This window comes from Bos grunniens, chromosome 7 (assembly GCF_055505025.1).
Source record: "Bos grunniens cultivar Pamir isolate PY7600 chromosome 7, Bosgru_T2T1.0, whole genome shotgun sequence".
NCBI lineage: Eukaryota > Metazoa > Chordata > Mammalia > Artiodactyla > Bovidae > Bos > Bos grunniens.
Window position 1 is genome coordinate 14,657,520 of NC_141171.1, and position 13,045 is coordinate 14,670,564.

The window sequence follows — 13,045 nt, forward strand, 5'->3', positions numbered from 1 at the left end:
GGCCTGTGAGCTGAGTAGAGGGCTGTGAGCTGAGTAGGGGTTTGTGATGGTGAGTGGAGGGCTTGTAGGGATGAGTGGGGGCCTCTAGGTATGAGGGGGGCTTGTGGAGGTAAGGGGGGGCCTATGAGAGTGAGTGGAACCAAGTTAGAGCCGGGGGTGGTGTGCATCACTCACCCTTTTACCAGGAGGCCCAGGGGCGCCAGGCTCCCCAGAAGCGCCAGGTGGACCCTATAGAGATTGTAAGCAGCACGGGAGTCAAGGATGACAGTTTCAGGATGCCTTTGATGGGAAAACAGCCTTCCCCAAACATCACCCCAGCACCAGCCAGCCCTCCCTCCCCCTGCCTCCTCCTTCAAGCTGCTCACATTCATGGTACAAAGCAGATGCATCCCTGGGGGCCCTGGGGACCTCATTAACCCATTCTCCTGGCCCTCAATTCACCCACTCACCTGCCCCAACACCCCTCTTTAGGCACCACCTCCTCTGTTCCCCTACTCACCGGTCCCCCCACATCTCCAGGGTTTCCCTTCTCCCCTGGGGGGCCATCTTGACCCTGTGGTAGGGGAAATGAAGTTGGGAGGGGTCGTGAAGACACAGCAGAATGTTGGGGTGATGCTTGGAGGCAAGTGGAGGTTTTTTGCTTCATCGACCTTGCTCAGGTTTGTGATGAGATTGGGGACAGAATAGGGAATATGCTGGGCTTTTGAGGAAGAGGGGGTCACACTCACCGAAACTCCAGGGTCTCCGGGGGGGCCTAGGTCTCCTGGGAGGCCTGTGGGGCCCTGGAACACATAATGATGAAAAATCATATCTCTGAATGATGGAGCATTCATCCATCCATTCATTTATTCATTCATTCAGCTGTCCTCAGACACAGTTCTGGTTGCTGGGGATACATTGGTGAAGAAAACACAAAACCCCAGCCCTGCTAGAAGGAACATTCTGGTGTTTAATGGGAGCTAAAAATGTTCCATGAATCATTTCACTGCATCCTCCCAGCTAGGGACTCACAGATAAAAATCAGAGAGGGGACCCGGTAAGGGGTGGGGTGCTGAAATTCAAATCAAGGTCCCTCAGACTCTGAAGCTCCTCACCGCCCTCCCTCCCCACCCAGAGGACCATCACCATGGCAGGAGGGGCTCAACCTCTGCCTTGATGGCAAATCCCAATCAGCCAACCCTGATCCCTCATCAGTTTCAACTTTGACCTTTCCAGCACTGTTAGAATGACTCTATGTGGAAGCAAGTTTCCCCTGCTGCCATGACCGATTACCACTGTATGTTTACACTGATTCATTCTTTCATTCAATCATTTGGCCACGTTCTGGGTTGCTTGTGGAATCAGCACACAGGACCCCTGGCTGGAAGTTGAGGAGCAGGTTCGAGTTGACACATGTGCCCCTCCCTGGGTTGCGGCCTCCATGTGCCCCAGGACTCACCACATTCCCCTTTGCTCCATCCTCTCCAGGGGGTCCTTTCTTGCCTGGGGGTCCAGCAGCCCCAGATGGACCTGTATCCCCCTTTTCACCAACTTCTCCCCTGGGGCCCTTGGCAGAAACAGAGGTCAGAGGTCAGAGTAGCCTGGACTCTCCAGGGGTCAAGGTTAGCATACCTGAACTCAGGAATCTGCGTGGCTTGGGACTTTCCTGGGGTTAGGGGTCAAAGTAGCCTAGACTGCCCAAGGGTCAGAGGAATCTAGGATTTACTGGAATCAGGGGTCACAGTGATCCAGTTGACCAGAGGTCATGGGCAAGTTTGGGCTAGCCCATGTGCCACTCTGGGGTGAATCAGAAAAGGGATCCCAGGACCTCCCTAGTGGTCCAGTAGTTAAGAATCTGCCTTGCAATGCAGAGAACACAAGTTCAATCCCTGGTCGGGGAACTAAGATCCCACACGCTGTGGAGCAACTAAGCCCACATGCCACAACTATTGAACTCTCGCGACACAAGTAGAGAGTCTGTGCACCCCAAGGAAAGATCCCACATGGCCCAGCGAAGCTCCCATGTGTCCCAACTAACACTGGACACAGACAAACAAGTGAATGAATCAATATTTTTGGGATCCCCTCTGGGCAGCTCATCCTCAAGCCAAGGCTTGTGCTTTAGATCTGAGCCCCACCTGCCCCCTCAGCCACGCACCCTTGTGCAGTACACAACCTAGAGAACTTGATGTAGCCACCCTGATACCTTTCAGGTCTCTGTCATCAAAATAACTGGGGATGCCCATAGGTCTGGGTCCATGAGTGACCTAGGGCTGCCCAGAGGTCATGGGGGCCCAAGATGCCCAAGGGTCAGGGATTCCCTGAGATGGGTGCAGGGGCCCAGAACAAAGTCACTCACCGGGGTGCCTGGGGTCCCGGGGGGTCCTGGGTCTCCAGGCTCTCCTGGCTCACCCTGCGGGAGGCAAAGTGAAAGTGAGGAGGGGTCCCCTCCTGGCAGCCAGAACTGCCACCACCACTCCCCCAAACCAGGCAGGACTGATTGAGCCTCCTGGACCCTGGGCAGCCCCTTGTTCTCTCTCTCACCTTCTCACCCACAGCGCCAGGCTGACCAACTCCCCCAGGCAACCCTGGAGGACCCTGGAGAGACAACGAAGGGTATAGGTGGGATGGAGGGATTCCAACAGCCCCTTCTTGGGAAAGTGATGTCCTGAGGCCCTCCCCCTCCCCCAGTTCTTACCTCTGATCCGCTGGGGCCCTGGGGGCCCCGAGGGCCTGGAGCTCCGTGGGGACCCTATGGGACAGTCAGAATAGCATCCAGTGACCTCATGGCCCCTCAAAAAGCTCCAAGCAAGAGGAGAAGGGAGCGACAGAGGATGAGATGGTTGGATGGCATCACTGACTCAATGGACATGAGTTTGAGCAAACTCGGGGAGACAGGGAAGGACAGGGAAGCCTGGCGTTCTGCAGTCCATGGAGTCACAAAGAGTCCAACACAACTGAGTGACTGAACAACAAACCACAAACACCACCCTTGATATTGGTGACCCACATGTGCCCCATGACCCCCCAAATTGATCTGATGGCCAACCCTGCCCTACCACCCCTCCCATTCCCCCCATAGTTCATACCATGGATCCTACATCTCCAACTTCTCCCTTTTCTCCAGCAGGGCCTGGCATTCCCTGTGGAGCAAAGAAGCAAAATTGGGGCACAAAGTGGGGAGGATCAGAGGCCATAGCCTCAAACTCAGACACCCACCTGTAGGCCAGGAGGACCAATCATGCCAGGGAAGCCTCTCACTCCATCATCTCCTTTCTGCCCAAAGAGGCCTGGGGGTCCCCGGCGTCCCTGAGCCCCGTCTGCTCCCTAGAAGGCGGACAGGGCAGGACACAGTTAGGGTCTGTGTCAAGGGTTGGAGTTAGGTTCAAGGTCAAAGTCAGGATGGAAGTTCAAGGTTGGAATGAAGTTTGGGGAGGGTCAGGGTTGGGTCTAAAGGTGCAGGTTAAGGGTCAGGGTTTAGGAATGAAATCCAGGACTGAGCAAAGTTTCGAGATGAGCCTTGGTCATCTCAAGTGAGTCAGGGTCAAGCTGAGGTCAATTAAGGTCCAAGTGGGGTTGAGAGGTAGGGTTGAGCTTGACCTCAGGTCCGAGGTAAATTCAGAATTGGAGCTCAGGTCTGGGGTCAGTATTGGAGGGTGGGTCTGGACTAGGGTCAAGGGTAGGACTGGGTCAGGTTCAGCTAATGTTGGATAGTGAAGATAAGGTCTGAGTTGGGATTGAGGTTAAGGTCACAATTAAAATTAGGGCATTAAAATTAGGGCTGTGATAGAGTTTGAGGGTTAAGGTCAAGACTGAGTCAGATTCTGGGGTGAGTTTGAATTGAGCATTGACACGAAAGGGTAGGGGTTAGGGTTGAACTGGGGCCTGAGTCACAGTGGAGAACACTGTCCCTTCCCATAAGGGATCCAGAGGACCACAAAGCTGGGAGTACTCACCGGGGAGCCGGGGTGTCCCACCAGACCCCGTATCCCTGTTGGTCCAGGCGGGCCCTGGAGGCGGGAACAGAGTCAAGAAACCCTCAGGTTTAAGACTAAGGTCGCAGGTGGGGAACTTCCCTGGTCGTCCAGTGACTGAGACTCTGCACTCCCAAGGGGGTCAGGATTCGACCCCTGGTCAGGGAACTGGATCCCACAGGCCACAACGAAGATCAAAGATCCCATAAGCAGCAACTAAGACCCAGTGTAGCCAAATAAATAAATATTTTTTTAAAAAACTGGAAAAAGATGAAGGGGGAACACTAGCAACATCAATCACTGCACCCCTGTCCACTCCCCACCCCACTAGAAAATTGCATTTCTCTCCCCACAACCCTGTCTTCCTAGCCACCAACTCCTGGGACCAGACACAGCATCTCTCATAAGCTTGGCCCATCAGAACGTTGGCCTCAAAGTCCCATCAGTTTCCCAGGACTGAGCTGGCTTCCAGGTGATGGGTGCTGAGACTGAATTCCTGGAGGGAAGTTGGGAACGCAGTTGGCCCCTTTATTCTGGGTAGCTTAAGTGACTTCTGTTACTTGAGTGTCAAGATGGGGCTCAAGAAGGCAGGAAACCCTGTGACCCGCCCCCCTGCCACCCTCTCAATATCCCTTTTACCCCTCTCCAAAGACCAGCTCCCTCTCTGGGGTCCCCCACTCACCGCATCTCCCTTGTCACCTTTGCTGCCTTTGTGACCGGGGGCACCCACTTCTCCCTGCAAAGCAAGCAAACAGGATGAGGGACGACCCAGCCTCCCTCTTCCCCTGTCCTCCTCCAGCCCCTCCCTCTGCCTCAGCTCTCTCTCACCTTGTCCCCTTCCTCGCCAGAAGGCCCCGCAGCTCCAGGGGGCCCAGGAAGCCCCAGGGGCCCGGGGATCCCATCTTTACCAGTGGGGCCAGGGGCGCCACGTTCACCCTGTTAGGGGAAGTAGAAAGAGTCAGGGCAGAAATGCAGTCCTGGTATGTGGAGGGCTGGTTCTTGGGGATGAATGGAGGGGGCAGGAACTTACCGGGGAACCCTTCTCGCCTGTGGGGCCCACGGGGCCTTGGCCTCCGCTTTGACCAGGAAGCCCAATGCTCCCTGCTGGGCCTACAGGACCACGCTCCCCAGGGGATCCCTGAAAACAGGGGTGGAGGGTCAGGAATGATAGCAATAACAGTAGATCTCATTTATTGGAGGGTTTGTAAGCAGCCTGAGTTAGGTGGTTACCACCAATCCAGGCCGTTCCCCACACAGCAGCCAGAGGGCGCTATCAACATCCAAGTCAGAGCACGTGACTCCTCTCCTCGCAGCCCTCCAAGGCTCCCACCTCATTTGGAGGAAAAAAGCTCTCCGGGCATCTCAGGAGGCCCTACGCGACCTGCCCCCATCTCCTCCCTGCCCTCACCTCCTCCGACTCACTTCCCTCCAGCAACACGGCCCCCTCACTGCTTCCTCCAGCCTCAGGACTTTGCACATGCTCTTCCTCCCTTCTCCTAGCCAACCACATGGCTCTTTCCTCAGGTCTCAGCTCAAATGTCGTCTTCTCAGGAGACTTTCCCTAGTCAGCTTTTTTATTTATTTTTTGGTGCCTCAGGGTGGCATATGGGATCTTAGTTCCCCCACAAGGGATTGAACCAGCACCTCCTGCATTGGAGGCACGGAGCCTTAACCGCTGCACCTCCAGGAAAGTCCCGTGGCCAGACTATTTAAGGGCCCTCCCCTGCTCCCCACTAGTTTGCATTATTTGGCTTTGTGGCATTCACCGCCGCTGATCCATTATCTTCTTGACTAGATAGTAGTAAGCTCCAGAAGAAAGGAGGTTTTTAAAGGGGCTCATGTCCAACTTCCCTGAGGTCCAGTGGTTAAGACTTTGCCCTTCCAATTGAGAGGGCACAGGTTTGATTCCTGGTCAGGGAACTAGGGCCCACATTTAAACAGTGAGATCTGGTATGCAAGTAAGTATGTGTCAGACAGATCATCTCATTGAGGTTTACAACCTAGAGATGGGACTATTTTACAGACAAACCAACTGAGGCTGATGGAATGAGAGACTGCCTGGCCAGTGAGTAGCAGAGAGGAGTGTGACTCAAGCCTGTTTGGCTCCCAAAATAGCTGAACATGATCATGACCATACCCAGCTTCCCAGATATCTCGAGACCCCTCCACCCTGCCCACCCGCCATAGCAGATGGATTTACACTTACGTTGGCACCGACAGGACCTGGGGGGCCCTTGTCACCCTTTAAACCAGTCGGTCCCTGAGGAGGAGATGATTCATAGTCAAGAGACCCCCAAAGGTAATTCACTGGTAGTCCAGTAGTCGGGACTCTGTGCTCTCATTTCTGAGAGTCTGGGCTCGACCCCTGGTCAGGAAACTAAGATCCACAAGTCCCCATGACTTGCTTCCCTAGAAAGAGAGACCCCCCTAAAGTGCTCCCAGGTCCTGTGTTTACTCTGGGGGGCTCAGAGTTCCCACCCCCTTCCTGGCACTGAGGTTCAGGGATCCATCCCTCCTCCTCCATGGTCAGGAGGCTATGGCCATGTCCCTCCTAAGCCCCCCTTTCTTTCTCCACTTCACAGCCCAGCCAGGCACATGTAAACCATACTTACTGGGTCCCCGGGGGCTCCATGAGGACCAGGGAAACCTCTGGGTCCAGGTGGCCCTTCCTTCCCAAGGGGTCCCAGTGGTCCCACGTCCCCCTGCAGGAGTCCAGGGGAGGGAAGTCAGACTGTGGAGCAGGGGCGTCTCCCCTCAATCTGTGAGTCTGGGTCCCCTCCCCCACAGGGTTGATGCTAAGGCCATTCCAGGATCTTTGGGGTCACTCAACCGAGATGTCCCATGGGGTGGTGGTCTCACCTTGGCCCCCTCTCTGCCTTCCAGGCCCGGAAGACCTTGTTCACCAGGAGGTCCAGGGGGCCCTGGGGGCCCCCTCTCACCCAGAGGCCCTGCTTCTCCTGTCTTTCCCTGGAGAGGAAGAAGGCTCATCTTGAATGGAGGTGGCCTGGGGTAGTGGTTCTGTCTGGGATCACCATCTCCCCTCCCCCCAGGTATCCCCAAACTGGTGCAAAACTGGGGAGAACTGTGGGGACCACTCTGACCTGAGGACCCACGACACCAGCTGGTCCAGGTGGGCCTGTCTGACCTTGGAAACCCTGAGGAGAAACATTGAAAGAAGGTGTCATGGGACTTCCCTGGTGCTCCAGTGGTTAAGACTGAGCATCCGCTGCAAGGGGTGCAGGCTCCATTCCTGGTAAGGGAACTAAGATCCCACATGCCACAAGATGTGGCCAAAAAAAAAATTTTTTTTTAATAAAATATAAATGAAAAAAAGTATCATGGAGTGGAAGAAATGAAGAGCTCAATGGGGTCAGGGGTCAGAGGTCAAAGGGTTGCTCACCAATTCTCCTCTCTGTCCAGGGTGTCCAGGTACCCCATCTTTTCCCTGGGGACCCTGATGGACAAAGCATGAGAGAGCTGAAGCACAATAAGGAGTTTCCCCACTGCCTGGTTCCCCCTCTCCCCAGCAGGATATGCTGACTTACAGGGGGACCCTTTGGTCCAGAGAACCCAGGAGGACCTTGCAGACCTGGGAGGCCCTGAAACGGAAGCAGAATCATTAGAGCATCCTTTCTGCTTTCCTCCCCCTCCCTCTGAGTCCCACCTAATGACAACAAGCATTCTGGGTGCTTCCTGCAGGCCAGGCATGGGGTCAAGCATTCTACCTGCAGGAAGTCATTTCATTTGCCACAGCAGCACTTTGGGAGGGGGACTGTGGTTATTCTCATTTGGTGGAGGGAGAAACCGAGGCAGAGAGGTTAGGTGACTCAACCAAGGTCACAGAGCAGGTGAGCAGCAAAGTTAAGACTTGAACTCACAGCTCTCGGATATCAGAGGCTCTTTCTGCATTCTGCATTATAATGTCTCCCTACCTTCTGGGCTTGTCTCCCCGCCAGAATCACACAGACACACACAAACTCACTCACTCACTCACTTACCTTTTCTCCAGGGAACCCAGGGGCTCCGTCCTGGCCCACATCACCCTAGGATAGAATGAATTAGACTCAGGCTGCAGAACAAACTCAACAGGGATGTGTTGGGAGGGACTTGGTGGGCCTGAACCAGAAGGCTTGCATGGGGGTACCTGGCCACCCACCCTCTCCATACCTTGGGGCCCGGCTGCCCTGTGGCACCTGGTTGCCCTCTCTCTCCACGGGCACCCTGAAGTGAAAAGAAGCAAAGATTAGGCAGGGGTGGGGGGGCGGGAGCCAGGAAGTGAGGCCGAGTCCTTAGGGTCCCTTCCCTCTGTGACCACCCAAGGACCACCGACATCCCCCAAACTCTCTTCCCACCCACCTCTCCCCTCGTAGCCCATCTTTCTGGCCCTGTCCCCATTTTCTTACTGGTGGTCCCCGCTCTCCTTCCAGGCCTGGCTGCCCAGCCTTCCCCTGGAACATAAATTGGGGCGAGGGGGAAGGAGAAGGTGGTGATGGTGCAAAGACAGGACAGAAACACACAAATACACCCAGTCAGAGACCTGGAAGATGTCTGTCTCACATTCATTTGCAAGCCTTTCACTCACTCAGATACATAAAGACAACTTACACACCCAACTATGAAAAGATGACAGACACCCAGTTATATTAGGATTGTACCTAGAGGGTCCACCCCTAGAAGCATGTTCACTCACACAGACACCTGTTTAATTATCACAGCTGCATGGTATGCATACAGGATTGTGTGCCACCATGGCATGCAAGGGGTGACCACAGCTTCGAGATGACACATGGAGCTTGTCAGGTAATATGTTCTTTGCCCATGTGTCTACCCAATGTAGTAAACACATATGTACATGGGCTCATGTGAGGACACGGTCTTGATAAACACAGTGGTGTACATGATGAGTGCATATACACAATATCCATTTACATAGCTGCAGTGCACACATAGCCAAACAATGCACGCATGTGTACACAATCCCTCAGGTGCATAGAAATACATATTCCTATGTGTGTTTCCCTATTCTTTAACACACATCAACATGCCCTTTCATGCATTTATGCCCACAGTCACACAACAGACATGCAGCTGGTGCCCTTGTTCACCCAGTCACAAGCCCCGAGGCTGCAGCATCCAGGTCCCATCTGATTTGCACTGAAGGGCATGTAGGATGCACATGGCACATGGGCACACGTGCTGTAGGGCCAGGTGGGATCACCTACATGTGCCCTGCATTGCATGTGGCAATGTGTGTGCACACAGTGCTTCCAGGCACAGACACACCTGCCTATGGTCCCACCTGCTGTCACGCATAGCCACACATACTCCTCCTCTCATGCGAGCCCTTCCCCTCCCCACTGACCCCTAGATCATGACTCACCCGCTTCCCTTTTTCTCCTAATGGTCCCAGAGGTCCCGGAAAGCCAATAGATCCCTGAATCAAGAGAATGAGAGAGAAGAAATGGAGATGAGGAATGGGTGGTGGGCAATGTTAGCCCTCCATTTGGTCATCCCATCTTTTCAGGCATTTCCAGGTGACTGATTCCAGAGGCTTCTTTGGTCCCTCCAGCCCCTGCCTCCTCCAAGACAGCCCTCAGGCATCCTCACCTCTCTCCTCTTGCTCACTCCTTTCCAGCCACACTAGCCCCTTTAATGCTACTCACATACCAGTACATTCCTGCCTCAGGGCCTTTGCACTGTCTGCCTTTGCCTAAAATTCTCTTCTTAGATCCCCTCCTCATCTAGATCTCATTCAGATGTCACCTCCTTCAAGAAGCCTCCCACCACCATCCTGACCACCTCATCCTCAAATCATGCACTAACACATTTTCCTATTTTGTTTCCCCCATAATATTTGTCTTGAAATGACCTGCTTGTCTGCTTAGTTATTCAATGACTAGGACATAACACTCTAGTCCTAATCCCCACTGCCTGGCATATGGTGGGCACTTACTCAATACTTATTAACTGACTCCAGTAGTTGCTTTCCTGCCCATCTTGGAGGCATCCTCCCTTGACCTGGGGAGAAGACATCATAGGCTCCAATATCCCCTCCCACCCCTCACTGTGTTTTGAATCCTAGATCCATCTCTGGACTAGCTGTGTGGCCCTAGACAAATGGCTGAAACTCTCTGAGCACCAGACTCCCTGTTTGTAGCCTGGGATGATATGAACAAGGTTCTGGTTAGGATAGATGGGATATGTGTAGAAAGTGTCTTGTTTAGTTTTATTTTTGTTACAAAGTACTTGGTACATAGTATGAATTCAACGAATGTTAACTGTCATTGTTACTCACGCAATTAGTAACTGCTATGGGCTGAATGTTTGTGTCTTCCAAAAATTCATGTTGAGTCCTCAATCCCTAGTGTGATAATATTTGGAGGTGGAACCTTTGGGAACTAAGTAAGTCATGAGGGTAGGGGCCTCGTAAATAGGATTAGTGTCCTTATAAGAAGAGGAGACTAGACATACTGAGTGAAGTAAGCATCAGACAAAGAAGGAGAAATATCGTATGACATCCCTTATATATGGAATCTGAAAAGAAATGATACAAACAAACTTACTTGCAGAACAGAAAGAGACTCACAGAATTAGAGAACCAACCTATGGTTGCCAGGGGGAAGGATGGGGGAAGGGATAGTTAGGGAGTTTGGGATGGACATGTACACACTGCTATATTTAAAATGGGTAACCAACAAGGACCTACTGTAGAGCACAGGGAACTCTGCTCAATGTTATGTGGCAGCCTGGATGGGAGGGGAGTTTGGGGGAGAATGGATACATGCATATGTATGACTGAGTCCCTTCTTGGTTTACCTGAAACTATCACAACATTGTTAATTGGCTATACCCCAATACAAAATAAAAAGGTTTTTTTTTAAAGAAAGGAGACTATCTCTCTCTCGGTCTGTCTCTCTCTCTGGCTCCTCCCTCTCTCCTTTGTTGTTGTTCAGTCGTTAAATCATGTTCGACTTTTTGTGACCCCATGGACTGTAGCATGCCAGGTTTCCCTGTCCTTCACTATCTCCCAAAATTTGCTGATTTATGTCCATTGAGTCTGTGATGCCATCCAACCATCTCATCCTCTGCTGCCCCCTTCTCCTTTTGCCTTCAATATTTTCCAGCATCAGGGCCTTTTCCTCCACTATGTGAGGACAAAGACAGAAAATGTTCATCTACAAACCAGGAAGAAAGCCCTCATAGAATCCAACCATGCTGGCGCTCTGATCTCAGACTTTTGGCCTCCAAAACAAATTTCTATGTTTAAAACATCCAGTCCAAGGCATTTTTATTCTAGCAACCCAAAACTGACTTCAACTTAACTGATACATCAGGCCTCCTGTAATGTGTTCATTGCTTGATGCTCAAGGCACGCTGCTCAGCCTTGGCTTCGAGCCTTTGAATTTCTTTGAACTCCCAGGAATTCCTGCTCCAACAGGCTGAGTTCTGCTCTGAATTTTGGTGCCTTGAGTTAATTCCCAAACCTGTTTATAGCAGTTACCCTTGCCAATGGACTCATGTGATTTAATGAAAGCTTATGAAAACTGATGAAATGCAGAAAGGGAAAAGAAAGATATCTCTAAGATCAAAGTTACATGGAAAAGACAAGAATTCCCTGGCAGTTCAGTGGTTAAGACTCAGCGCTTTCACTGCTGAGGGCCTGGGTTCAATTCCTGGTCTTGGGATCTAAGATGCTGCAAACAGCAGAGTTCAACCCCAAAAAAAGAGAGAGAGAGAGAGAAATGGAAAAGATTTAACATAAAGGAAAGCAATTTTTTAAAAAATCACTGTCAAATTAGATAGACATGAGCAAGATAACTATGGGGCTTCCCAGGTGGTGCTAGTGGTAAAGAACTCATCTGCCAACTCAGGAGTAAGAGAGGTGGGTTCCATCCCTGGGTCTGGGAGATCCCCTGGAGAAGGGCATGGCAACCCACTCCAGTATTCTTGGCCTGGAGAATCCCACGGACAGAGGAGCCTAGCGGGCCACAGTCCATGGGGTCGCAAAGAGTCGGACATGACTGAAGCTACTTAGCATGCACGCAGGCAGGGCATCCAGGGTATGCAGGGCCCTGGTTAAAGGGCAGCCTCAGAGGCAGCGCCAGGGGCGGGGTCAAGAACGTGGGGGCGGTTGGGTAAGGGGCGGGTTAGAGGCGGGAAGATCCCTTGCAGGAGGGCGTGGCAACCCACTCCAGCATTCGGCCTGGAGAAGCCCATGGACAGAGACTAGCGGGCCACAGTCCATGGGATTGAAAAGAGTCAGACACAACCGAAGAGACTTAGGACACACAAACGCAAGATAACTGTGCCAGAACAAGGCGCCAAAAGTATGGAACTCGAGGATTCTGTGCTCAGATTTCTTCCAAATGTCTTGGATTTTTCTGCTCCGCTTTATGTAAACAAAAACTACAAATCATCAGTGATGTAACACGGGTGTGGCTGAGGCAGAGAGACACGTCTTACCAATAGCCTCATCCATCAACACACTGGCAGCCAATGTACATTTTTACATAAATACATTCTAAGTTATAATTAATTCGAGATATGTAAGCTGCATGTTTTTTATGATTCTGCTCTTTACTGACTTTTTGTTTGAGCCAACCTCAATCATACCAGTAAGAGGGTCCTACAGATTTATTATCACCAAAATCATCAACATTATTATAATCAAATTGATGAGGTAGCTACTGCTGGTATCTCCATTTTGCAACTGAGAAAAATGGCTCAATAGACTTGTTCAAGTTCATTTAGCAGGTATTAGGGGGTGACTTACTCAAGGTCACTTAGCAGGTGAGGAGTGACTTACCCAAGGCCACTTAGCAGATAAGCTTGGGTATTTGAGCCTAAGTTTGATGCCAAAGCCCACATCTTACATTTTCAGTGCCCCATGAGGTGGCCAGTTCACACCCCCCAGACCACAGCCTAGAACCCCAGATGTTAATCAGTCTCTAAACCCTACCCTTGCCCACCACCTGCCTCCTAGCATCTGACCTTAGGGCCTGGACGTCCTGGATAACCTGGGAGACCCGGCACGCCAAGCTTGCCCTGCAGAGAGATTGTAGGAAAAAAGTCAGAGATTGCAATTTGGGGGT

The 13,045-nt window shown here is 52.0% G+C and overlaps 1 protein-coding gene across 3 annotated transcripts in view; it reads right to left on the reverse strand.

The window, feature by feature from the left end:
• Positions 1-13,045, reverse strand: part of COL5A3 (collagen type V alpha 3 chain) — a 44,729-nt gene that overhangs the window by 10,066 nt on the left and 21,618 nt on the right. For all 3 annotated transcript variants that reach the window (XM_086409208.1, XM_086409206.1, XM_086409207.1), the window contains 24 exons: positions 12,945-12,998; positions 9,334-9,387; positions 8,357-8,401; positions 8,121-8,174; positions 7,952-7,996; positions 7,499-7,552; positions 7,354-7,407; positions 7,055-7,108; positions 6,813-6,920; positions 6,566-6,655; positions 6,160-6,213; positions 4,984-5,091; positions 4,782-4,889; positions 4,636-4,689; positions 3,936-3,989; positions 3,199-3,306; positions 3,069-3,122; positions 2,678-2,731; positions 2,524-2,577; positions 2,339-2,392; positions 1,439-1,546; positions 729-782; positions 500-553; positions 175-228 (listed from right to left, as the gene is read on the reverse strand). In XM_086409208.1, coding sequence (XP_086265334.1) covers positions 175-228; positions 500-553; positions 729-782; positions 1,439-1,546; positions 2,339-2,392; positions 2,524-2,577; positions 2,678-2,731; positions 3,069-3,122; positions 3,199-3,306; positions 3,936-3,989; positions 4,636-4,689; positions 4,782-4,889; positions 4,984-5,091; positions 6,160-6,213; positions 6,566-6,655; positions 6,813-6,920; positions 7,055-7,108; positions 7,354-7,407; positions 7,499-7,552; positions 7,952-7,996; positions 8,121-8,174; positions 8,357-8,401; positions 9,334-9,387; positions 12,945-12,998 — 1,584 coding nt within the window. The remainder of the gene's footprint in view (positions 1-174; positions 229-499; positions 554-728; positions 783-1,438; positions 1,547-2,338; positions 2,393-2,523; positions 2,578-2,677; positions 2,732-3,068; positions 3,123-3,198; positions 3,307-3,935; positions 3,990-4,635; positions 4,690-4,781; positions 4,890-4,983; positions 5,092-6,159; positions 6,214-6,565; positions 6,656-6,812; positions 6,921-7,054; positions 7,109-7,353; positions 7,408-7,498; positions 7,553-7,951; positions 7,997-8,120; positions 8,175-8,356; positions 8,402-9,333; positions 9,388-12,944; positions 12,999-13,045) is intronic.